The sequence below is a fragment of the Monodelphis domestica genome, chromosome 3, assembly GCF_027887165.1.
Source record: "Monodelphis domestica isolate mMonDom1 chromosome 3, mMonDom1.pri, whole genome shotgun sequence".
Lineage (NCBI taxonomy): Eukaryota > Metazoa > Chordata > Mammalia > Didelphimorphia > Didelphidae > Monodelphis > Monodelphis domestica.
Window position 1 is genome coordinate 287,873,376 of NC_077229.1, and position 26,387 is coordinate 287,899,762.

At 38.3% G+C, this 26,387-nt stretch overlaps 1 protein-coding gene across 2 annotated transcripts in view; it reads right to left on the bottom strand.

Annotated features, from left to right (window-relative positions):
• Positions 1–273: 273 nt before the first annotated feature.
• GAREM1 (GRB2 associated regulator of MAPK1 subtype 1) overlaps positions 274–26,387 on the bottom strand; it is a 216,123-nt gene continuing 190,009 nt past the window's right edge. The window contains exons 4-6 of one of the 2 annotated variants that reach the window (XM_007487191.3): positions 19,281–20,450; positions 8,715–8,881; positions 274–6,607 (exon numbers count right to left, since the gene is read on the bottom strand). In XM_007487191.3, the coding sequence (XP_007487253.2) occupies positions 5,707–6,607; positions 8,715–8,881; positions 19,281–20,450 (2,238 nt within the window). In that variant the 3' untranslated portion in view covers positions 274–5,706. Of the gene's footprint in view, positions 6,611–8,714; positions 8,882–19,280; positions 20,451–26,387 lie in introns of both variants that reach the window. The other variant, XM_001369238.5, reaches the window with a different exon arrangement.

Below are 26,387 nucleotides of genomic sequence, written 5' to 3' on the forward strand. Positions count from 1 at the left end.
GAAGACAAAGCTATCAAGTTCTCTTGGAAAGCCATAATAAACCTGCCAGGTGACTGGCTTCTTTCTTGATCCATAGGACACAGTAATCCTTGCCATATTTTCCAGAATCCTCTCCAGTACTTGATGGGTTTCCAATATGCCAAAATTCTGTCAGAGACCCTCCATCTCCATTTTTCCAAGATATTTAAAGTTTTACAGTATGCCAACTAAAGTCTTTGCTATACAGAAAGTAGGTCAAATATGTTTTACAAAGAGTAAGTGCAAAAAAGGGGGCAACTTTAACAAAGTTCCTTTTATTGATGGACATCATTGCAATCATTCAACAATGAGTTTAAACTTAACATACTGTTGCTCTTGAGGTACATAATGGGTCCATTAGGTAATGCTCCGGAAAAGAATGTATTGGTTAAGTTGTAGTTGACAATCCAAGTTTTCCAAGTAAAGAACTTAAGTAAAAATGGTTACAAAATACTTTAAAAAATCCATACATTTCTTAGATTCAAGTCACCCCAAACCTTCAGAAAGTCTAATCATCAATTAAGTTCTTTCTAATTTTAGACAGCTCATACAATGTTTCAAATAAGAATTTAACACGCAAAGGGGAAACACATTTTTATCTAAGAAATTAAACTATATGGGTTTGGAAGCCAAGAAAACCTGCAGAATTGAAACAAGGTCAGTTTAATTGAAGGAGCTCTAATATCCATAGATTATAGAATAAAAAAACAGATATAAAACAGCAAAAACAGAAAAAAACTTGAAAGTAATTTTTTATGCATTATATTTTCTTTATGACTTAAAACTTAAAATGAGGTGAATTTCAAAACATGAAGTTTTGAAGTCTTATTGTAAAGTTTTAGCCAAAAGTTGCCATTCAAATTTCTAAGCGATATCATGCCCCCCCCCCAACCCCAAAGCAAAGTCTTAGCTATCAGCATTTTCACTGTCTTTTTTTTTTAATGGACTTGGCCTCAACAGGCTGAAACCTTGGCCTAGTTAATAATAAGATGAAGTCATTGTTAATGAGTGAGCTAATTAATGGAGGACATCTCCCTAAAGCTGCATACAATAGTCTACTTTGCTTTTTTTTGGGTTGCATACTACTGTATGTGGAAGAAGAGCTTGGGAGTCAAAACCTGGGTGACTAACTCAGACCCCTCAGGTCTTTGTTGACTTTGGGACCATCAGTTAGTCAGGAAGTCTGCCATCCTGAACACTGAGAGGCTACTTCATGAGCGTGAAGACTATCTTCCCGAGATGTTAGAAAGGTCAGAAAGAAGCCTACAGTTACAAGGCTAAATTTATTATAAACTTAAAAATTAATGACAGAGACCTGTGGTTTCATATACAATCTTCTTTTTAAAATTAATATATATTTATAATATATATTCACACACATGTAGTATATATGTACACACATGTACTGTGTATTATATATACACATGTATATGTATATATTTACATACCAATTTTATTTGGTGTTATACGTTCAAAACAAAATTAAAATCATCTCAAAATAAAAAGAAATAGTCTCTTGCTGCTCAAAAGGACAGGAAGAACATTGATTTATCCTTATATGCCCACTTCTTGGGGAAAGCTCATAGCTAATACAGAGGAGAATATTTGTCTGATGCAAACCCTTCTTATAACATTTTCCATTTTTGGGGGGGATTGTTTTGTTATTTCCACACAGGAAAGCTTTCCACATAATTGCTCTGGGTGGTTAACTGGGCCTTTATCAAAGTCAATAGCTAATGCAGAGCAAAACAGGGAATTTTCTCTATTTGCAAAGTTAGGCAGTTTGGGTTAAAGAGAAGTCCATAGCTCAACAGGTTTGGAAAGGTGTGAATTTAATTTCCCCTATTTTGTAAGGATTGTCTATAACTGCCCATGAGCTCCTGGGATAAAAGAATCATTTCTCCTAACACAAGTTCCATTTTAGAGTTTAGTGGGTGGGCCATGACTTCAGAAAGGTTACTAAATGGATGTGATCTCTGCCTACTCTGTGGACCCCAGGAAATAACCGAACCCTCTGGGCCACGAGGGAGCCTCACTGACTTTTTTTTGGCCTTGATGGGCCTTACCTCTGGGGCTGTCTATATGTAAACTTCGAGTTCTGGCGGCAAGACCTCGGTGGTAAGAATGAAAACATTTCCTCTGCACTTCTGCACCCTGTTCCTTGTTATAGCTCTGACTCTCTTACAGAGCTATTCATGCCCTGTCTAGTCCGGGTGTCTGAGGAGTGTTGACAACAGCCACCAAGCTCTATATTTGCTTACTGTAGCTTATGCTTATTTATGGTTTAGAGATGACAAGATATTTATTATAATTGTTGAAAAAAAGGGACCCCCCAATCCATAACAGAAACACAGAAGTGAAATAGTCAGAGAAATATTGGCAGAAGATAATGGAATTTTATAATAAAAGTATTTCTAGCTTTAATGATTTTAGACAATATCAAATGGTGTTTTTATCATCCCTCTTTTTCCAAGGTGTCTGGGAGAGAGGAAGGCACAGGGGAGAGAAATCTCTTTCAAAAAGCATGTACCTTGGGGGCAGCAAGGTGGCTTAGTGGATGGAGAACCAGGCCAAAGACAAGTTACTGGGTTCAAATCTGATGTCACATATTTCCTAGTTATGTGACAACAAGTCACTTAACTCCCATTGCCTAGCTCTTACTGCTTTCCTGCATTGGAACCTATACCCAGTATCATTTCTAAGATGGAAGGTAAGGGTTTTGCTTTTTTAAAGTATGTACTCAATTTATTAAATTAGCAAATTTCAGAGGAAGTCATTATCAACAATCTTGACATCATCTTTCCTGCCTTCAACAACAAGAGAATTATTTTCATATTTCAAATTATTTTCTTGGTGGCAAACAGAAGACCATTTTCAATCAATTATTTTTTCTTAAGGAACTTCTAGTTAGGCAGAAACAAAGCAACAAGGGTTGAATTCCCATTTTTGGTCAGGGTGAAGACTGTAAAAACTCAGCCTTGCTGTCCTTCCTAAACTGAGGAACTGTGCGGCTAAATACCAAGAGACTAAAATGAATTCATCAAGGTAGAGCTAGAAGAAACCTTTCCAAAGTCAGGGTTAGAATATATTCTTTCTCTTCCAAAGAAACAGATTAAAACGTTTTAAACTGAGGATCATGGTCTCCTCTAAATCGGATTTTTTTTTTAATGTAACTTTATTATTTTTTTCAATGTAGGCAACTCCTGGTGTGAAAACTGCCTTTACCAATATAGACTGGCTCTTTTCCCTTTAATCTTTCAGTCTTAGAATGGCAAAGTGACATCGAGAGGATGAGTGATTTGTCTGTGGTCACAAAGCTAATGTATGTCTGAAGCAAGACTTGAACCCAATCTTCTTAATGCTCAGGGTGGCATTCTATCCACCATACATTATGGACCACTCATGTAACTTGTAGGCAAGTCACTTAACATCCTGGAGTCTCTTTTTAAAAATATGTATAACACGAGAGGATTACCCTAGATGGCTTTTAAGGTCCATTCCGAGCAGATCTCTGACCAGAAAATAAGATGACGTTTCTCACATACAATGAGAGGAGGCTACAAAGCAACATCTTTCCTTTTTGCCAGTCACTTTTTTTTTTAAACCAGACCCATGATTTCATTGGTTTAGAGAGCTCTAGATAAGGAATTCCCTCTCCCAATGCAGACCACTACCTGCTGTCTAAATTCTGGTCTTAAAGAGTAGCCTACAGCCCCAACGGGGGCTAAGTGGCTTGGTCAAGATCACACTACCAGGTTGTACATTCTCTGGAATTATCTTCTAACATTCAGTTTCAGGAAGGGGTTTTTCAGCTGTTTTAAGGAAAGGAGGGGAAAAAGTCTCCTTGTCCTTTATGTTATCACAGATGCTTATGAAAAGAAAAAAAAATGAGATGATAAAAATCAAAAGTTATTTCTTTTTATTATGTTAGTATATTGCAATTCCCTTGTCATGACATGGATTAAAGCTAACTCCTGAAGGATGAGCATGAGAGTTTATCATCTAGGACAAAAACAACATCAGTTAGTTAGAATGAGCCAGGCAGGGAGGCACATGGGGCACACAAACTCAAGAAAAATCCTGCCCCCTCCCCAAAAAAAAAACAACAGAAGACAAGACAGAATGAGATATGTGGCGAGTGCATCTGCCTGGTCCAGTCCAACAACAAATCTCACCAATTAATGATAGACCTACTAAGACATACCCCCCAAAATGTCTGGAAAACATGATGCTGGGAGGATCTACCTCATAAAATTGAAACTCAAGAGTAGAAGGGGTTCCTTTAAATGTTGAAGGAAGAACTTGAATGTTTCTATTGACTTGTAATCCTGTCTGGGCCAAATGATTACTCTTTAGTTTTAGAAGAGAAAATCAGAAATGGATTTTGGCTGGGGTTGGAGGGACAGATAGAAGAGTTCATGAAGATGTCTTAAAGCATCCCAAAAATTTTAGTTTGGCTTTAAATTGTCATAACCTAATACACCACTAAGATTTTTGGGACCCCAAGTATTTATTTTTAATGTTTCTAATTCGTAGAAGGACCAGAGAACATAATGCAATAAATGAAGAATATCATTTCTAGACTCAGCCAATGCATGAAACATATGGCGGACATATTTAGATGGATGGTTTCCAAGTTTGCCCCTATTGGTAGAATGAATCTAAGTTGGATGTATGTTGAGCCTCAGAATTTCCCAAGGATAATGGTGCACTGATGCAAAAGGTTTATTCTCTGACTCCAAAATGGAAGAGATAAAGTCATTCTGTAACATTCTGGCTTCAGTTTCCTTTATTAAGAAGTATGAGAAGATTCACATCTGAGTCCCAGGATTCTAAGAAATCTTAGCAATCACCATGTCCATGCTATTTCTGTGAAAGTAAATGACGTATAAGCCACATTTCCAAGTCCTGATCTTGATGGAGAGTTTAAACTATTATTTAAATGATCTGACTCAGAATGTCGTTTTGAAACATACTCATTGAATATTGCAATTTTTCTCTGCTCAACAAAATCAGCAGTAGTTATAGGTAAATGACTATTATCATTGTTTATTATTACTTAGGGCATGTAACATAGCTTAATTCTATCAACATGTGACTTTCAGTACATTGACAACTTTGGGTAAAGAGAACTGCCCTAACCGTATGACATTTTCATTTTCAGAGGATTAGCATAACCACCTTAAAACATTTTCAGGCACTAGAATCAAAAGAATTAGCATTAAACAAGCCACCAGACAGAGCACAGCATCTAGTTAACCGTCTGAAGTCAACCCCCCAAAAGAAAAGGATTCTTGGTCACAAGTGTATTTGGGATTTACATCTTTTAGCTTTGGCTGTTCAATAATGAATATCACATCTTCTTAGCATAAACCTATCTGGACAAACATCTTAGCTTCCCTTTTCTTTTTTTAGCAGCTGCTGGGTGTTGAGTGATGTACAAGGCACACCTCTAAAGTGTTCTCTACGGCATTTTTATTGACGTACAAAATAGCCTGGTTCACCATCCAAAAACTTAATCTGCATAGTAAAAGTTTCTACCACTATTTACAGAGGGGTTTTAGTGCAAAATAATAATTAATAATAATAATAATAACAATAATAATAATAATGAAATTATGTACCAAGCCCTATCCCTTCTAGCACATCAATCCATCAGTTTTATTCCACGCCACATGGGTCACTGGGCTATATCTTGGGCCTCCAGCCATTAATAAATTGAAGTATTTTCTTCACCTGGAGTTTGCTCAACTTGAAGTCCTCTGAGAGGATCTCTTCGGTTAGCTGCACGAGCAAATTCCCATCAATCTTTTCAGTAACAAAGAACGAGATGACGTCTTCTGACAAACCAATGAACCGTAGGGATTTGGACACTTCCTCTATAGAAAGTCCCGACAGGTCGGTGGGTGGTTGCCAGGGGGAACCATCACCACAAGACCTTGGAGCTAGCTGGAGGTGAAGGGGTGAGGAAAAAGGGTAAGAGATAGAGAAAATGTCTTGTGCGCCTTTTTTCACAAAATACTGATCCTCCGAGAGGTCTGGCGAGTCAGGCTTGGGGTCTTCCTCAGCACCATCAATTTTCAGAGGCAAAGGAAAGGATTCTGGGGCTGGTTTCTCCTCAGTTAATTTGGGTGCCCTCGGGGGCAAGGCTGGGCATGAGTGACTCTGCTTTGCTGGGCTAGAGGCCAGGGTCTTCTCATCTGTGCACTCTAAGGAGTAGCTGGCTGACTTGGGACACCCAGACATGCCCCCGCTGAACTCTGCTGGACCTGACTGGGTAGAGCCTGCCGAGAGCTCACCCCCTTCAAAATCAAAAGGGGCTGGACAGTTCCTTTTTGGGGTGCCCGGTGTCTTCTGCCTGGGGTAACTATAACTTCTGCTTGGATCCAACAGGAAGTCGTTCCTGTTCTCACTCTCAGATGCTCCCAAGAAATGACTAGGCCATGACAGTCTCGAGGACAGAGGTTCAGCAGGAGGGCTTCCGAAGGGAGATCTGTTAAGTTCTAAAGACTCGGTCTTCATCCTGTTACAGGGATAGCAGGAAACAGAAGCACTTTCTGATGGACTTGTTGGGTCATTCTCAGAGACACTGCTTAAAAGCAAAGATAAACAGATGGGGAGGTTAGCAAAAAATGGTCTTTAATCAACCAATCAATCAATCAATAAATCAATCAACCAACATATGTTAAGTGCCTCCTATGGACCAGACACTGTGCTAAACTGAGATCTATCACCATCTATAGCTATTGATTTACAAACTTAAAAAATGGGTTAGGGAAACTCTTAACAGCATTTCTCATTAAAAACAAAAATGAAAATGACTAACTTGCCTCAGACTTTTTTTAGGTTTTGAAAAGTGCTAAATGTTAGATAAATTTTGAGTAGTATAACACCATCAATCTTTATCACTCTCTGGTTTCTCAACCCCACTTTACCCTCTGGGGAATTAATTATTGATTAATTCTTTCTCTGGGGAAGAAAGAATTAATCAATATTCAATTAATTATTATCAATGATAAAAATTAATCAATGATAAAGAATTAATCATCCACTCTTGTAACAATTCATTGAAAACTGATTTCTCTTAACAACAGGAGTTTAGGTCCTAGAATGACCTAGATAATTTTTCACAAAGGGTACCTCTAATTCTAAGGATGATTAACATTTAGACTGTTATGTTCAGTTCTGAAATCCACTGATTTTTCTGAATTTTAATAGGTATATTTTTAAATGCTTAAATTTAAAATATTTTAAAAATAATTTTAATAGTATATTAGGAGGACAAATCGAGAAGGGTATGGAAGTCATGTTCCATGAGAAACAGGGAAAAAAAAAGTGATTGCTCAGGTGGGGGAAATAAAGGCACAAGGAGTAGATATTTCATGTATTTGAGGGAGCTGACATAAATGCAAGAGAAAGAGAGAGGATAAGTCAGGGACAGTCTACAGAGAGTCTAATTTTTGCCTGAACAAAGACTGTAGTTCCTAATAATTACAACTGTCCACAAATTAAATGGGCTCCCTCCCAAAATGGTGAGCTTCTCTTCATTGAAGTATTGAGGCACAGTTTGATAATTATATATTAATGATATGGGGAAGAAGATTCCTATTAGCTGGCAAGAGGAAGACTTTAAGGCCCTAAAGCGCTTCAGAATTTTGTGATTCTGTGATCTTACAATATTTCAATGGCTTGAGAAGGCAACTGCTAATAGTAGTTGTAAAAGTGATGTAAGATTTAAATTAATATCAATAACTCCAAGTATTGCATTTTATAAGATTTATTATTAATCACTTGAAATAGAAGAAATAAGAGAACAAATGTATAAAGTCTGAGTAAAACCATGTGGGTAAAATTCTCCTGCCTGGGCTCTCACCCAACCTCCACAACCACCTTCCTGGGAGGGGAGAGAGAGACAGAGAGGAAGAGATGGGGAGAGAAAGGAAGAGGGAGGGAGGGAGAGAGGGAAAGAGGGAGAGAGGGAGAGAGGGAGAGAGGGAGAGAGGGAGACAGGGAGAGAGGGAGAGAGGGAGAGAGACAGAGAGAGAGAGACAGACAGACAGACAGACAGACAGACAGAGAGAGACAGAGAGAGACACAGAGACAGAGAGAGACAGAGAGAGAGAGAGAGGGACAGAGACAGAGAGAGACAGAGACAGAGACAGAGAGAGACAGAGAGAGAGAGAATGTTAGCAGGTAATGTGCGAACAAAAATGGGAAGCTGGGAAAAAGAGGAGTTTGGGGGAGAAGATTCTAATTACACAGAGGGAAGAGAAAGTTATTGGTTTGAGACCACCTAAGCTCCATTCCTGACTTAACAGAACTAGCCTCTATTAGTTATTTCCACTGAGTATCCAGTTAATTCTTATCAATGATAGAGTATATCATTTCCTTTTGTAGCAGGAGAGTACAATCCTAATATGATATCTTTAGTAATTTAATAATGATTTTCTCACAGATGAATTCTGTTTTGCTCTCTTCTTGGGATACTGGATGAGTCCTAAAATTCCATATTTCAAATGTTGTTGTCTCAAATGAGCATCCTCAACCGATTTTTACTCCAAAATTCCTTGAGAGCATTTCCCCCCCTGAATTTTCCACTCCTTTTGAAGTTCATAGATCCTCCATGGATCAGATGATAGGAAGAACCCTGTTGAATGGTGCTTGCTAAGGAAAGCTCTCTCAGCTCCAACACTTACATGTTGTGCAGCCCTGAAGAATAATACGACAAGGTAGGGCTGGGAGAACGTGTCTGTTGCCTTACTGGTTTAGCTGATCGAGGGGGAACGGAGGGACTCGTAGACGAAGGTTTTGCGCTTCTAGGTGGAACAGGGGGTGCATTCAGGAGTCGGCATTCTTCCCTAACCTAGAATAAGAGAATAAATACTCTGGGTTAGCAAAAGAACTGGATGACACCTCTAAGTGCTGGTTGTGTGAAGTCTCCCCTCTTAAAAATAACAGGAATCGGGGGCAGCTGGATGGCTCAGTGGATTGAGAGTCAGGCCCACAGATGGGAGGTCCTAGGTTCAAATCTGGCCTCAGACACTTCCTATCTGTGTGACCCTGGGCAAGTCACTTGACCCCCATTGCCTATCCCTTACCACTCCTTTGCTTGGAACCAATATGCAATATTGATTCTAAGGCAGAAAGTAAGGGTTTTTATAAAAAATTATAATAACGACAGGAATCGGAAGGGGAGAAAACCAAGGAAGATTCAGTATTAACAACTGTTAACTGATATATGCTGTCACAGATAACATCAGGCACCTATCAATTATTGAAGGATAAACTGATTTGGAAAGAAGCGGTTTGCTGAGTACAGGTGGCTGTCCAAATACAGTAGCCAAAATGTACGTTGGATGAGAAACTAGCAAAATGTGATGGCTTATGAAGCAGGTCCATTAAGAAAGTGAAGAGGATATTAATCAAGGATTGGCTGAAGCTCCCAGACGGTGCTCACTCATGCTAACAACTCCTTTATACAGTTTCTGGGTCATGGCTTAAATCCTGCTTTTGAGATGCGCCTCCAGATTAAAAACGGCCATCCTTGCTTCGAGCACTGCTCGACCCTCACGTGAGACCAGCTGACACCCGAATCGGACCACGGATCTGACTGCCACCTTCACACTGCGGATCCACAGTGTTTTCTTGGAGAATTCTTTTAGGCCAAGTTTATCTTAATTGCAGTTGTCTCATTCAGACAGCAGAGGGAGGGTTGTGCCTGGTTCTGTTCCTGTAACCTAACTCAGGAGGCATAGACAATCCTTAACACAGTAAAAAAGAAAAAGGGAAAAAGGGAAAAGATGCGTGTGTGTGTCTCTAATAACTCCTAGATGTTCATCCACAGGAGAACGTGGATTATTTTATATATTAATATTTAGAGCTTTTTACCTTTACAGTGAAAAAGATAAGGCTGGAAAGATAAGCCAAGATTCTCAAAGCGACAGATATCATCCCTCAGCAGCTTGGCTATTCCACCAATTCTCCCCTCTCCCCACCCCCCAATTCCCCTCTTTTTTTGGTTTGTTCTGGCTATAGGTATCCCCCACGAAAAAGCCCCTGGATGGGGAGTCAGGAGACCTGAGGTTCTAGTCTGGCTCTGCCACAAACTTGTGCAACCTCAGAGGCAAGTCTCTGGGCTCCTTCATCTGTCAAATAAAAAGGCCTGGAATAATTGATCTCTGAGGTCTATTCCGGTTTTAAAATTCTATGATGACTGAGCCAAGGTGCCCGCCTTGGGGTCTTAGAATCAATCAATATCAATCAACAAGGCAGGGCTGGAGCTCAGTTGTGATTTATACATCTAATAAAGGAGCTGCAAAGAGCTTTAAAAGCTAAAAAGAGGTCTTTACATTTGATCCTAGAAGTAACAGGGAGCCACTGGAGCTTAATGAGCAAGGGAGTAATATGGTCAGACCTGAGCTTTAAAAAAAGTCACTTTGGCAGCCACGGGGAAGACGGATCGAAGAGAGAATCGTAAGGCAGGGAGCCCACTTAGGATGGGATGTTTGGATGGAAAACGGTAAGGCTGGGAGAGGATGAGAATAAATAGTGAGAATTTCTCACTGAAAGGTCTACTTGGTAAATTAGAACCTGACCGTTAGCCCAATTGTTTTCTACCACTCGGATTGTTCCCCCCATTTCCAAATAAATCTAAATGACCATTAAGGCTACACAATAGGGAAGCACTGGGTGGTCTTGTCTGTCTTATATAGTGGTCTCACCTATTCTTCACTGGGAAGGTTATAGGGGAAAAATTAAATTAATGGGATTTTTTTAAATTAAAGGATAAAAAAAGGAATTAAAGGGAACCATAAAAATGTGTTTGAGAGCTCTTTTGCCCTATTATCCCCTCTCATTGGGGAAACAAAGTTTAAAATGTGTAAGATGAGAACCTCTGATGTATGTGTATAATTATTAACAATTTTCTACTGCTCAGTAGAGAACAAGTGTTGGCAGTCACTTCTGATGGGGGACAGGGGAGAGGGTGCTCTCATCCCAAGCCAGATGGCTGGAGGTCTTCATTCGAATGATATGGAAATGTGTGAGCTATGGCAAGAGTAGAGAGCAGTCACATTCCTAGGGAGTAAGTAGCATCTATAGATTACGTAAAGATTTGTAAAATGCTTTATAAATATCAACTCATTTTTATCCTCAGTTGTGCTATCATTAGTATTCGTTATTCTCATTTGACAGAAGAGGACACAGAAATGAAGGGATGGCCCATAATCTCACAGCTACTATCTGTCTGAGGTGGGATTTGAACTTGGGGACTCTAGGTCCATTTTCCCAACTTATCTGACACAGAGAGCTAACAAAGTACCCTTGTTTCTCCTGCTTATAAACAGTGGCATCAATCACTGGGACACAAAAGGTCATTCCAGAGAGGTTAATTTACCTGCCCAAAGTTTCTCCTCCAAATTCTATTCAATATGATTTTCTCTACCGTTCTAATTTTGGCAAATTGTTTAACTTGGGCAGGGTCTCCATGGACACACATTATTTTACCCTTTGAGGCCAAACTTGGGACCCCAGAATACATTCTAATTTTATCACATTAAAAACAAACAAAAAAAACCACCCTATTTTTTGAAGACCATGTTTCCTCCATATTGATTCTTGTTCATGGTGACCAACCACTGAGCATGTGAAAGGAGAAAGGGGGATCTTAAGAGTTTAAATTTTGCAATAAGCCTCTCCTTTATTTTAGAACTCCTGAATTTTTATGCTGTGGAAAGAAATGATGCTTTCACAGTCCCTCCCTCACTTCCTGGATTAAAGAGATAGTTAAAGAGGGTAAACAGAGCACTTACTATGACACGTTCTTTGCTTAAAAGGCTTTAAGCTCCCTTTGACGGGGAAAAATGTTTCCATTTCATAGCCAAGCTTGCTCAATGCTGTTTTTAGTGGAGTAATTAACCTCAAAATGAGTCAAACTTGTAGAAATGTTAAAAAGCCCTAGTTTCACATTTACATTCTCAGTTTCACATATAAGTGGAAAAATGTACATATTGTATACTTTCATTATTCACTATCAGAGACAGGGCTGTTAATAAGATGCACTGAATACAAAAATATGGCTAAGCTTTTTCAGAAAAAAACTAGGAAATTCTGGAAGAAGCACATTATTGTTTAGTTGTTTTTCAGTTGTGCCTGACTCTTCCTGACCCCATTTGGGGATTTTCTTGGCAAAGCTACTAGACTAGTTTGCCATTTCCTTCTCCAGCTCATTTTAGAGATGAAGAAACTGAGGTAAATAGGACAAAGTGACTTGCCCAGGGTCATACAGCTACTTAGTGTATGAGACCAGATTTGAACTCCAGGTCCAGCATTCTATACACTCTGCCTCTTAGTTGCCCATAAGCACTTGGCTCAGAGTAAAACATGTAGAAAGGGCAGCTACTGGAAAGAATAAAAATTTTTAGCATGAATTTTAGATTATTATCTGGGGAAATCACTTATGATAGGATCATAGATTTAGACCTGGAGAGGCTTCAGTGGCTTTCTAGTCCAACCTTAATTATTTTGAATCAATTTGTATCACTCATATTTATTCTTCACATACATTTGTATGTTCTTGTCATCTCCCCTGTTAGAATGTAAAGTCCCTGCAAATAAGTACTGTTTCATTCTCTCAAGTTTGATCTTGGGAAATTGAAACTCGTCATCTTAAGGGTAGCAAGTGGAAGACCAGGGATTTATTTGATCTCAATTCTTCTGACCTCAAAGCCATTCTCTCTCTGTTGGGCCACACTGCCTTCTACCACGACTCCTCCAAAAGAAAGGACAGATCATTTTGCTTTGCAACGTGGGTTATCTCCAAACACTGAGAGGTGTCTACTATTTGTGCTGGTAGTTATCTACTTGATCTATCTACATCAGATTATGCCCTTTCTAAGTAGGAATATAAGCATGACTCATTCATAGTATTACTTTTCTTCATTACTGTTTTTCAAGATAAGACAAAGGAGCTAAGATAATTGTGTGTGTTATTTTTGAGTCATATCTGATTCTCTGTGACCCCATTAGACACTGTAATGATTTGCCATTTCCATCTCTAGTTCCTTTTACAGATGAGGAAACGAAGGCAAATGGGCTTAAGTGATCCAGGGTCATAAAGTTAACAAGTTTCTGAGGCTGGATTTGAACTCAGATTGATGAATCTTCCTCATTCCAGGTCAGGTGTTCCATTCACTCTGCCATCAGAGTTGGAAGATCAAATGAGATAACGAATATATTAAGGGTTTTGTAAAGGGAGATGCTGGTTATTAATGTTATTATCTAATAGTTTTGTAACTGTGTTTCACCGAATTTTCTAATTTTGTTGTCAAAGTTCTTTGGCCCTAGATTTCATATCCTCTGATTCTATTCTCTTCTACTCTTTCTACCCCACTGGACTGCCCTTCCCTGCTCTGATAACAAAATCATTAGAGCCTTAAGAAATCTTATTTATAAAAGGGGCTTTATATGAAAAGTTCATAACCCCACCAAGTAGCCATAAGTGGATGTTTTCAGTCATAGAAAAAAAAAAAGAAAGGTTTATAGCAATGATAGAGTGATAAAATAAAACAAACTTCTATTTTATTAATTAGCAAAGAAGAGAGAGGAATTGAAGAGTCAAATCTTGTGACTCTCAGGACCATACATCTAATTTTTATTTTTCCAGTTTCCTACATTAAAGACAAGGACCTAACACAGACCTGGCTCTGAAATGGACTCCAATATTCCAAGCCTGCGGCAAGAGAGGCAAAAGTGGGAGGGAGCCAACAGTCACCAATTGGGAAGCATGAACATCAGCTGGTTCTGAAAAGAAGGAGTTGTTTCAACTCTAGGCAGGCAGGGACAAGGGGACTGCCATAGTGTCAATAGAAAGAATATGCCATTAAAAAGGGGGGAGGGGAGAAAGCCAGAGATAGGCAAGAGAAAACTGTAGTCTTGGAATAGAAAATGAAGTTGTGAAAAAAGGCTTTTGACAAATGATGGATGCATTTACATTTATATAGATGTATATATTTCCTGATAGTGTCTAAAATTTGAATCCAAAAAAAGATTGCATTCAGTATTTTAATTAACACTCTTTTCCTTAAAGACTGCTAATTAATATGAAAGACACACAGTGGTTCATTGGCATATAGGATTTTTTTAAAGGTGGGCAGCAAAGAATCTGGTATGAGCTTCAAAACTTTACAAATATCCTATTCTTTTCATTTTCCTGCCAAGAAGCACAAAGAAATACACTTATGTAATGGTTGAACTTTTAGAAAATTGAGTGCAAACCATTTTAAATCTGAATATTCTAGGGGAAATTTATTAATTAGTGGAGCCCTATGGTGATTCATTTTGTAAAAATTACTCTGCAAAGCAAATGATCACTCCACAATTAGTCTTTTTGGGGATAAATAGAAAATTTTCATGTCTAAAGCCCATCATTCCTAAGAAGCCTAGAGTCATAAAATGAATTATAAACTTCTTTTATTTACTTTCTATGATTTGCAGTCCTAGGACCCTGCTGGAGTTTGAACCGGGGGACTGGAGCTGAAAGAGAGTCCTGTTCCCACTGAGAGCAAATAGAAGAAAGGGTACCAGAAATCTACCTTCTAACTTGAGGGCTTTGCCAAGGTAAAGTGCCATATTTATTCCCTATCTTCTGGTGCAGTAGGGTTGTGGGCAGAGGAGGGTTGGCCCAAACCCACACACTCCCTCTACCCCTGGCTATAGAAACCAGGGATCAGCAGTCCGAAGCTTAAGGATGCCACCATTATTTACTGTAATATTTAGTTATTTCTTAACAAATTTAACAATAATAAAACTGTCCTGCTTTTTTCATCAGGTTCTATCTTTTAAAATTTGTGGGTAACAAAGTCTTTTGAGTGTTGTGTTCCTTACCCTACTTCCCCCATAAGCCCTGTGGGTTTTGTTGTGCATTTTTACATAGTGGGATACTTTTTGGCAACTTGTAGATCCCTAAGTCAGGTTACAGTAGAATTGCCTGCAACTCAAACATAATAGGCAAGATCAAGATCAAGATCAAGATCATGAATAGAATGAAAATAACTTGTAAAAAAAGGAAAAAGTGATCATCTTTTTAGGATTGATGAAAATTTAGAAAATTTGTAGAAATTAGAGCAAATTGGCACACGTCTTTAATTTTTGCATCTGGGGAGGCTGTGGCTAGTGGATCTCTTAAGTTTGGAAGTTCTGAACTAAAGTGATGCTAAAGCCGATCAGGTGGCTTCACTTTGTCTGGCACCAATATGGTGGAGACCCAGGAAATGGAGGGTCCCCAGGTGTCTGAGAAGTGAGTGAACTATCCCAGATTAAAGCTTATAGGCTTATATAGGTCCATGAGTGGCTGCTACACTTCAAAACGGGATGGGATAGGGAAACCTACTGTTTCCCCACCCCTAAAAAAATCAAAAAGTCAAAACAACCAGTAGAAAAATCTACTTATGATGGTTTGGTTTGGCAGGTCATCCTGATCCCAAGACAGATTGTACAAAATGTACAAGTTTAAAAACGGAAAAAGTAGTTACCAATATGAGTTAGGCATATTATCTTAGTTCAGGTTCATCTGAACCAACTTTGGGGAAACTGGTTATTTCAGATTTTTATCATCACAGAAAAGTTTGCTGATCCACTAAAAAGAATTTTTTTTAAATAACCAGGCGGTGGGGGGTTAAAAAAGGAATAATTCCTTTAAAGAAGGAAATGTTTGTTTGACCCTAAAAGATAATAAAAACCAACCAAAATGATATTCTTTTAAAGATAATAGGATTTAGTGTTAGATCTTCCATTATAGGTAGTCTACAAAGTCACATTAAAGTAAACTCGATAGTACCAAAAAAGATAATTCTTTTGCCAAATACACTACCTGCTTGGCTTCACAAAATTATTAATTTATTTAGGATGCAGATAGTGAAATGTGTAGAAAAAGAGAAACTCAAATGTTTTATCTTTGAAAGAGATGGTTTCATTACATTCCCACATGTCAATACATTCCTGAGGGAGAGCATATTTTTATGGAAGTTAGAGGCTAATGGATTCCAAACCAACAGGTAAGAAATGGAAGATCATAGAATCATATGTTCACATGCAAGGAAAGATCTTAGAGATCATTTAATATGACCTCCATAAGATTTACTTATGAGGAATATATATGAGGTCCAGAGAAATTAAGTGATTTGTTCACATCACAAAGAGAGTAAGTGGCAGAGCTGAGATTAGAACTCAAGTGTTGTGTGACTCCAATAAAGTACTCTTTCCACTCGATGAAACTGCCTTCAGAACTAATGGTAAGTAAAAGCCAGGATCATTCACTAGGCAATTGTGTTTTTCAATATTTTTTATTTCTATCAGTCAGTAAATTGTTTTCTCTTTCTTTCCTTTTATTCTTTCCTTTTCTCCTTCAATTCTTCCTCTTTTTCTTCTTCCTTTTTTCTTTCCTCTTTCCTTCCTTTCTTACCATAAAATATAACTCATTAAGTAATTTCTGATCTCTTTTTAAGTCGATGGAGAGATTGTTGGTGGACTCTCATTTCATGGCATCTCTTTCATTTCTTCCCATAGTTCTCACTCTTCTATCCTAAAAGACTTGGATGGTAGTCATCCCCTTCCCAGACAAGGTCAAAACTGACCTCCCCTGAAAACTTACTAATTTATCTAGAGAAGTTGCTGCTAGACACATGGTACATCTCTCTCCCAGGATTCCATTTTTGCCATCCACAGAAAAAGTTTTATTTAATTCTGTGGGACCATTTGAGCTTATGCCCCTATTAAGATTTTCCTTTGAAAACTGCAAGCTGAAGCCACATCTAACAATTATGACGTTTTCTGGATCCCATGCACACCCTAAAAATGGAAAAACTTATTTCATGGTCACAAAACTAATAGAAAAAAATGACTACATATGAAATGTCTAAATTTTTCTTTTTCAATTTTTAAGTCAGTTAAATTACTTCAGGATGCACTCTTCACTCCCCATCCAAATCATTCTTATGTTTATAGCATGCCATAAACACTAGCCTAGATTTGGAAAGCCTTTTTGACTTCATAGGAAATTATTCCTTAGAATTAAATGGCCAAAAACATTTCCTCTCCTGGGCTACAGCTTTGATTTCATTTTTATATTTAATCTCAGCAAGAATTTTAAAAAAGTAAGCAAATAGGTCATAGTTAGGTCCCTTAATATTTGTTTTCCTACTCATCCATTATTAATTATGACAACATCATTCTCTCTTCCTCTTTCCCTTCCCCCAGCCTAAAGAACACAAATAGTTTTCCAATCCTTCATCTTCTAGCCTCAGACTTGTAATGAAATAGTGCCTGTGTGGTACCCATCTTTTACCAGCTGTGGCCAGTGCTCTACAGGAAAAAGCATCCTTGACTGATTCTCCATCAGAGGAAAGAATACCTACCTTCAAGTAACTGCTGAGTTAGACTGAGCTCTCTTCTAAGAAGTCTATAGTGGCTGCTGGAAAAAAGGAATTTTAAATACTGACTCTTATATCTCAAATACTCTTCTAGGGACCAAGAAATATAAAAAGAGGATATAATAGATCGTCAATAATCTAACAATCATGAAGTTATAAACTCTGCCTAGGGAAATTAACTCAAAATTAAGCAGGTAGGTGGTTGAGTAGAATTAGGAATTCCTGAAATCAAATTTGGCCCCAGACACTACTTAACATGTTGCCTGGCACATAGCATTCATTCATCTATCCATCCATCCTTTCTTCCTTCCTTCCTCTTTTCCTATCTCTTTGTCAAATCAAAATGCAATTTCAGGAATAGAAGTGGCAGGTACAACTGCTTCAGCAGAATTTTTTCTTCCAGCTGCTACTGCCTGATCATGGAAATGATACTGAACAGGCCCCATCATTGGATTAAAAGGAATCATTAATTTGTTACCTATATGATAACCTATAGGTTTCAGCAATTCCACAGGAGGGAACATAGTATATGAAGGGATGGAGAAAGTAACGTCTCAATAAATTCAGATGAGCAACTATTGTATACTGCTAGTCAAAGGAAGATGAAATGAAGTCAAAATTTGGCCTTTATTTCTGTCAATCTCAGCACTGAATCACATCAATATTTGAAATTCCAGGTGATTCTCTCTAGCTAACATGGAAATGTGTGCACTGCACGCAACTGCTGGAATGGACCTTAGAAATCCTCTATTCCAACCCCCTCATTTTCTCTATGAGGAGACTGAAATTTAAAGTTTCTAAGTGATTTCTTCAAGACCACACAAACCATTTCTCTAGATGATGTTCTATTTCCCAGCTCAGTATTTGTCTGTCCTGGCTTCCTTTGTGGTTTGCTTCAAGAGTTGGTTCAAAAGTTACCTTTTGAAAAAGACTTTTCTTGGTCCTTCCTACTACTTGTAGCTTCTCTGAGATGAGATGATCTCCCATGGATACTGTATAAACATAGTATGTAGCTATATGAATGGTGCCTCCCACATTAGGATGTGAATTCTTTGATGATAAAGGCTTTGTTTTTTAATTTTTCCTTATAACCTTGGGGCTGGCAAATAGTAATTTGATTAATTACTGTTTAATTGATTAAAATGGATAAATTTTAATAAATAAATAAAAATAAAATGGAAAATGGATTAAAAAAGATTAATGAAATGCTTATTGATTAAGTATGAGAAGTCAGGATTCAAATTAAGTTTATAGCACTCTTTCCACTGAACTTTGGGAGTACCACCGGGAGACTTTAAAGTCTCTCTAATGATAATCTCAGGCAAAGCCTCTTTTTCACGCAACCAAAACGGAATTGTTACAAGGGCAAGATACAATGAAAGTCAAGCTTTTACTGGAGGAGGCATTTTAGGAAATGCTTGTTAGGAAAATAAAGGTCAAAATTGTTGACTGTCTGTGAATTTAAGTTATGTTATCAATGTTAGGCAATAGGGAAAAATCCTTTTTTTGGCACTCAAACCAGTAAGAACCAACTCGTAACTGTACGTGTGATACCACTATAATGTGTTATAACCATTTCCATTCAAATTTAGAAAAGGTTCTTGGCCAAGTTGTACCCCATTTTGATGAAAATAAACATACAGCCATGTGGCTTTGATTAAAAAGAAACGAGTTGAAGTTTTTCATAAAAATTCTTCACTATATTTTCCCTCTCTCCCTCCCTACTGGGAATAACAATAAATCAGAGAACGAGGGAGGGCAGAGTTAGAAGCCACGGCTTCCTCTTCCTCCCCTCCAAAGAAATGCAACTTGGCTAAAAAGATTTCCATGACTTACAGCTTCAGATTTTGGAGGCACTGGAGGTGGAGGTAGGGCCACATCTGAAGACGTTGTGGTCGCCAGCGTCCCGGCCACGGGGAGAGAAGAAGTGCTACATTTGGAGCGAATAGAGCTTCTGTAATTATCACATTTGGCTTTTTCACTCAAGGAGCCCGTAAGGGGTTGGCTGTCCGTCTTGCCTTGGTCTAGCCACAGCTCTTCATAAGGGAGTTCTGGCTTCGAGGAGAGACCCACGGATTCATCGCCCACTTCGGGGAAAAGGTAATCGCTCCCGCTGTCGCCAGAGTCCTGGTACTGGAGGGTGTCGTGAGAAAAGGGGGTCCACTCGCCTCCCAGATCCCTGCAGCCATGCAGGTTGACTTCGCTGTTGCCATGTAGGTTATTCCCATACACGCAGACAGAGAGCCGGTGGAAAGACTGCGTTAACTCGTCCCGGGCGTAGCTGAGGGAATTGGGGATGTGGTTGTGACTGGAACACCGGCTCTTTTTGGGGCTTTTACACTCGTCGTTCCAGTCTGTCTTCACATCACGGACGGCGCGGGAGTACTCATCGATGTCGAACTGTTCTTGGCAGACGCCGAGCCAGTGCTGGACCAGGGAATCGGGCCAGATCTCTCCCTTCGTGAGGTTCTCGGGGAGGCTAAACTTGGGGACGGTCAAGTGCAAAGGGAAATGCATGGGCAGGACCTTGCTGCCCCGGAGCACACAGCACACCACCACGGTCTTGGTCTGGATGTTCACAAACTTGTAGCGGTGGCCCTCGCGGATGAAGTGGAGGTCGTAGGGGTTCCTGGGAGGAGGGCTGGGCACCGTCACATTGACGGGCAGCCTGGTCTTCTCCACGATGTTGCGGATGGTGTGTTCACCCTCCTGCATCTGGAGCTCCAGCGGGCTGCGGGTACTAAATCGGCCCTTGCACTGGAATGGGAGGCTGATGCTTTCGTTGGTCCTGTGGTTCATGCAGATGAGGCACGGCATTTTGCCTTTACCCAGCTTGCCGATGGAATTGAGTTTCCCGATCTTTTTGAAGATTGTGTTGAATCGTGACTTCTCTTTGTAGGTCTTTGCATAAAGGATTTCTGCCTGTCCCATTAAAGTGAGTTCATCCCCAGTGCAAAGAGTGATGTTGTAAACTTCTGTGTCTTCATTACATTCTCCTGCAGCAACCTACAAAACACAGAGATTCACTTTTAAGGTGTTGATTTCCAGCCCTGCTCAGGGAAAAAATATTTTTTTCAATAAGAAAAAAAAGCTAGAAAGAACAAAATTCTGTTACTAGCCAATGAAGTATTAGGTAAAATTGTTAGATATTATCAATGATTATTATTGTTGCAAATAAATATATTTATTTCATAATATGTGATATGATATAAATTAACCATGTATTATTAAATAATTATACATTAAAATATATATTATATAATATTATTATAGTGATATTGTACAAATAGAAATTTGACACACCTGAACTACATTTACCCAGCATCCTTTTAAGTTACGTGTTCACTTTATGTCAGGACATTTGGGACATAAATTTTGCTGAAACCCATGCTGCCAGGCTTTTTTTGGCTTTTGCTCTGGTAAAGCTTTGCAGGTGTAGGTCTTTGGCTCTGTGCTCTGCTCACTTGGCTGAATTAACCCCTTTCTTTCTCACTTTGTTATTACTAATATTCTATAAATTTAAATACTTGGAGTATTAATTCATTTTTACTCTCACAATATGTAACCATATTTTAAGAATTATTACATTAATTAATAGAATATTCATTAATGTTTTATAGATGATCATTATATTATAATGTATAATATAATATATGCTATCAAAATTAGTATATAATAAAATATATACTATTATATAATTGTATTGTTATAATAGGATATAGTATCTATAATTATTATATATTATATACATATAATATGAAAATATATTATATAATATAATAGCATTATATAATTAATATATAATAAATAATAAAAATTGCATATATAGATAAAATATAACATTAATTATTAATCATGCATTGTTTAATAAACTATATAATAATAATTATAAAGTTGTTTCTTTGCTGGTTCCTTCCTGATTAACTCAATGGATTCCTGCTATCATTACATAGGCCTACAGACAAACAGCTAGGTGGCACAATGCATTGGATGCTAAGCCTGGAGGCAGGAAGGCTTGAATTAAAATTTGGCCTAGGATACTTACTTTTTGTATGACCCTGAGCAAGTTATTCAATTTCTGTTTGCTTCAGTTTTCTCAATTGTAAAATGGGGTCAATAATAGCATCTACCTCTCGGTATCTCATCAGTATCTCCATCCCATTGTAAAGATCAAATGAGACAATACTTGTAAAGTGCTTTGCGGAGTAGCTGGTACATAGAAGATGCTTAATAAATGCTTTCCTTCCTTTGTTCCTTTGTTCGTTCCTTCCTTCTTTCCTAATATAAGTTCAGATGGTAATTGAAATACAGAAAAGGAGGAGATTACATTTATTCTACAAGTACTGTGAAGACAGACAAGTATCTTAATGGCAAAAACTTGGAATACTAAGTACATTAAGTAAAAATTGGGCAACATTTTTTTTTCTTTTGATATATGGGAATAAATTTGGGTAATCCACAGTTCTACATGCTAGAACTTCTTCAGGGCAGGGATGGTTTCATTTCTGCCACTATGTATTAGTACCTGGCAAATGAGACATACTTAATCAAAGCTTGTTGACTGATCTGACTGATAATGAAGGGCTTGCAGCACAGAGAGCAATTTATATTCTACATCTGCTAATAAGCTTAGCTGTCCAACTTTCCCCAGAAGCCAACGGGTTAAATATTTATAGCTTTATGTCTTGTTTTATGATAAAATTCTTATATTACTGTTCCTAAGTTCTCATGACTGTATACAGCAGGTACTCAAAAAATGCCTGGATGATTGATTGATTACTATTTCAAACATGATGTGTCTATTAATTGATTGATCTCTTATTTCTGCTTTAATAGCTTAAAACTGCACCAAGACTTTTAGGACAGACAGGAGTTCTAAGAAAGTGTAATGCTATTATCTTTATTTTATAAACGAGAAAATGAAGGTTAATGATTTGCCTAAAGTTGTAGAACATGTTACTTGGCAGAGCCTAGATTAAAACAACTGAGCCCTGACTCCCCAAGCATACTATTAAGGAATTTAAGACTACTCTTCCATTTTCTTAATGGACAAGGAATATTCTTCATGATTCCACACCTTGGACTTCCTGACTTCCTTCCTTCCTTCTTTTCTTAATATGAGTTCAGATGGTAACTGAAATACAGTAATTTTTACAATTAATTTGTTAACACTTCATTTTTACAATTAAATACAATTAATTTTTTCTTGGACTTGATATCTCATTCTCAGCATTTTATAATCTGTGGATCCTGAACCAAATCTTGCTAGATTAGTTTCTTTAGACCAATGAATAGAATAGAAAAAGTCACTGGATGATGAGCCAGGAAATATAGATTTTAGTTCTGGTTGGTCCTACCTAACCTTACCAAGGGAACATTGAACAACTTTAGGAATATTTGTCCAGTGTTCAGCTTCCTAGTTTTAAAATAAGGCTAATAATTGATAACACATCTTAACTGCACTAAACAGCTAGGACGATTTCATTTAATTTTTTAATCTTTATTTTATTAACAAATTTCCATATAAGTTTTCCAAAGTTAAATGATTCAAACTGTCTCCCTCCCTTCTTCCCTCCCCTCCGCCTGGAGTTGACAAGCAATTCCTCTGCATTATACATGTATTATCACATATTTCTAGGATACTTTCAGAGAAAGACGGTTGGAAGAAGTAAGGCCTATTTTTGATTTAATTACTTTTTCCTAACAGACTTAACCAATGTGAATGAAGGTCAGGAGCCCACCCTTTGCAAGCAACTTCTTTGCTATTTTAGTTCTTTTGCTTATTTTTTGCCCTCTACTATGAGTGATTTGACAGCATAAGAATAAGAGGATCTCCAATATATTGGATAGACCCCTTTTTTAGAGAATGACATATTTAGAGTTAGAACAGGCCTTAGAGGCCCAAGCCCTTAATTTGACTGATGAGGAAACTGAGACAAAGTACAGACAAGTGATTTGTCCAAGGTCATCCAGGGTCTAAGTAGCAACGGGAGGCTATGAAGCCAAGTCCTGACTCAAGAGCAGATCAGAAAACTGAAGCTCACAAAAATAATGTGACTTGCCGGAAGTTTACATGGCTAGTGAGTGCTGAGACTGATCTCAAAGGCGTCGGATTCCTATCTAGTTCAGAGTTCCTTTCTCCAAGACTCTGCATTTCTAGTCATGACCGTGCTCAATAAGGAAAACGAATTAAAGCTGTGGTGGCTTTAGGTACTTCTCTCTGACTTTCAACCACAATAAGTAGGCAGTTTATTGTTCCCTTTGGCTTATTTCAGGCCTTCTGCTTATGTTATGATCTTTGCAACAGACTTAATCACCCTGGCTAGGCACAGAACAAGTTTCTGGAATGAATTAGGCTTAACATTTAAAAATAACAAAGAGATCATCTGTAAACAATAGCATCAACAAAGTATTGGGGTATAATTTGTTGTCCTTATATGATCTGCAAAGAAATTGACTTTTTTAAAAAAAACCTTACCTTCCATCTTGGAGTCAATACTGTGTATTGGCTCCAAGGCAGAAGAGTGGTAAGGACTAGGCAATGGGGGTCAAGTGACTTGCCCAGGGTCACACAGCTGGGAAGTGTCTGAGGCCAGATTTGAACCTAGGACCTCCCATCTCTAGGCCTGACTCTCAATCCACTGAGCCACCCAGCTGCTCCCAAGAAACTGACATTTGAAAAGGAACTGAACTTCAAGAGTCAAGGAAGAAGGGTGGCTAGGTAGCTCAGTGGATAGGGACCCTGGAGCCGAAAGGTTCTGTAATACAAATATGGCTTCAGATACTTCCTAGTTGTGTGACCCTGGCCAAGTCACTTAACCCCAAATGCCTAGCCCTTACCAGTCTTCTGCCTAAGAACCAATATTTAGTATCTTCTCTAAGGCAGAAGGAAAGGGCTTTAAAAAGGGTTGGGGGTTTAAGGAAGCATCTCAGCTTTCAAGTTCTGACTATCTTCTCTTATTTCTAACAAAAGTACTCATTATAAAGATTAGTTTGCTATTCCCCCTAACCTTTTAGTCTATCTGTTATACAATTATTTTGAAAGCTTCCTCCTTTTATCTTGTGTCACTTAAGAAGGAAAAATCATCATATTTACAAATGTAATTTTACTGGACTTAGGAAGATATCTCATTACAGCTGGCTTTCCAAAATGTCCTTCTACTCTTCTCAATGCCTCATTTTAACCCATTATTCCAGGATATTAGGCTTCTCTCTGCCGAGTGGGGCTATTCAGAGTTATTGTGGGCATCCTAAGCAGGAAGCATGCTTTGCAGATTGGGGCTGGCCACATTTTATGTCATAGGGGAAGGCGTACATGCTGGAATAATCCAAAGCCTTGTTGCAAATCTCTCAAAAATGTGGTTATTTATTCATTTGTTTTAAGTTAGAGATGAAGGCATGGAGGGCACAGGGGTCTGAATCACTGGTGGTAACTCTCTGCCATCCCCCCTCCCAAGTTCAGGAAGCCAACTACCGCCCAAAGGTAGTGTCAGAAAGCTCTGCCTGAAGTCTCCGTGAAGTCTCTCAGTCTCTCACTGTCTGTCTGTCTGTCTCTCTCTCTCTCTTTCTGTCTCTCTCCCTCTCCCTCTGCAGGCTGAGGCAGCCTGAGGGCCATTTGGGATCTAGCATCCTAGAATCTACCTCTCTTCCATCTTGAGCACTTTTCCCTCTCTTAAGACAAAGAAACAACAAACATCCTCCCTTTCCCTAATTTTCTTCTATTCTAACCTGTGTATCACTCCCATCCAAACCCACCAAACATGTCCACCCCTCCACATACAAATGCCCAGAGGGTTCCAGCTTACAAAGATGGTAGCTGAGGAACATTAACACACCAGGTAGGCATGTACACTAGCTCTCTGAAAGGTCCCTTCCTTCCCAGTCCACTTGAGCACCAATTTTTATTTTGCCAGAAATCAGGAATAAAGGAGGAAAATGTGCAGGTTAAAAAGAAAGATAAGTAAAAAAAGGAAAAAGAAAGACTAATAAATAACTGATAAATAAGACACAGTTTTATATATACACATTTTTTTTTTTGCTAAATCCCTTCTCTACCTGGGTATTTTATTATAACAAGGAAATTAATTAATTTTTTAAAACTCTTACCTTCTGTCTTAAAATCAATACCATGTATTGGTTGCAAGGCAGAAGAGTGGTAAAGGCTAGGCAATGGGGGGTAAGTGACTTGCCCAGGGACACACAGGACCTCCCATCTATAGGCCCGACTCTCAATCCACTCAGACACCCAGCCTGCCCCCTAATTAATTTCTTTAAAAGAAAGAAAAAATCAAAACTGCTCTTAAAAGATGATGCTATTTGGTTACACACTAGAATTAGATATGTATGTGTGTGTGCACATGTGTGTGTGTACACATAAGTGAGTTTGTTTCTAAAATAAAAATTGTTGCTACTTCCAGACAGAAAAGAAGTAGACCATATGTGAGCAAATCTGTGATTCTCTGCTTCCCCATCTGATGTCATCATTAATGTTAGCAATTAGCTATTGCATAAATGATGAGGCTATCTCACTTACTAAATTTGTGGTCGATGCTTATGACAGATAAAGAATGCCATAAATAAATGTTCTTCCTTTGGCAGTGGAGACCAACAATCTGCCCAGATTTGTGAAGGGATGATTGATTTGCTTCTGTGTTTCTTTTTGCAGCCAATAGAAAGAATGCATTCCTTCTAAGTGCTTAAGTATGTGTGCCTGGTTACAGTTTTTTTTTAGTTTCGATGTTTCCTGAGAGGAAGTCATTCAAACTGTGTTATCTAAACAACCCTAATAGGTCTAATCCAGGAAACTATCAGGATTTTATTATCCATAATACCCATCCAGAATTTATACCCCATAGTAAAGCAACATTTTAAAACACTGATGTAATAAAGAAAAATGTACGTATATTTTTATTGAGGGCTTTGGCAAGTATTCTCACCGAATAC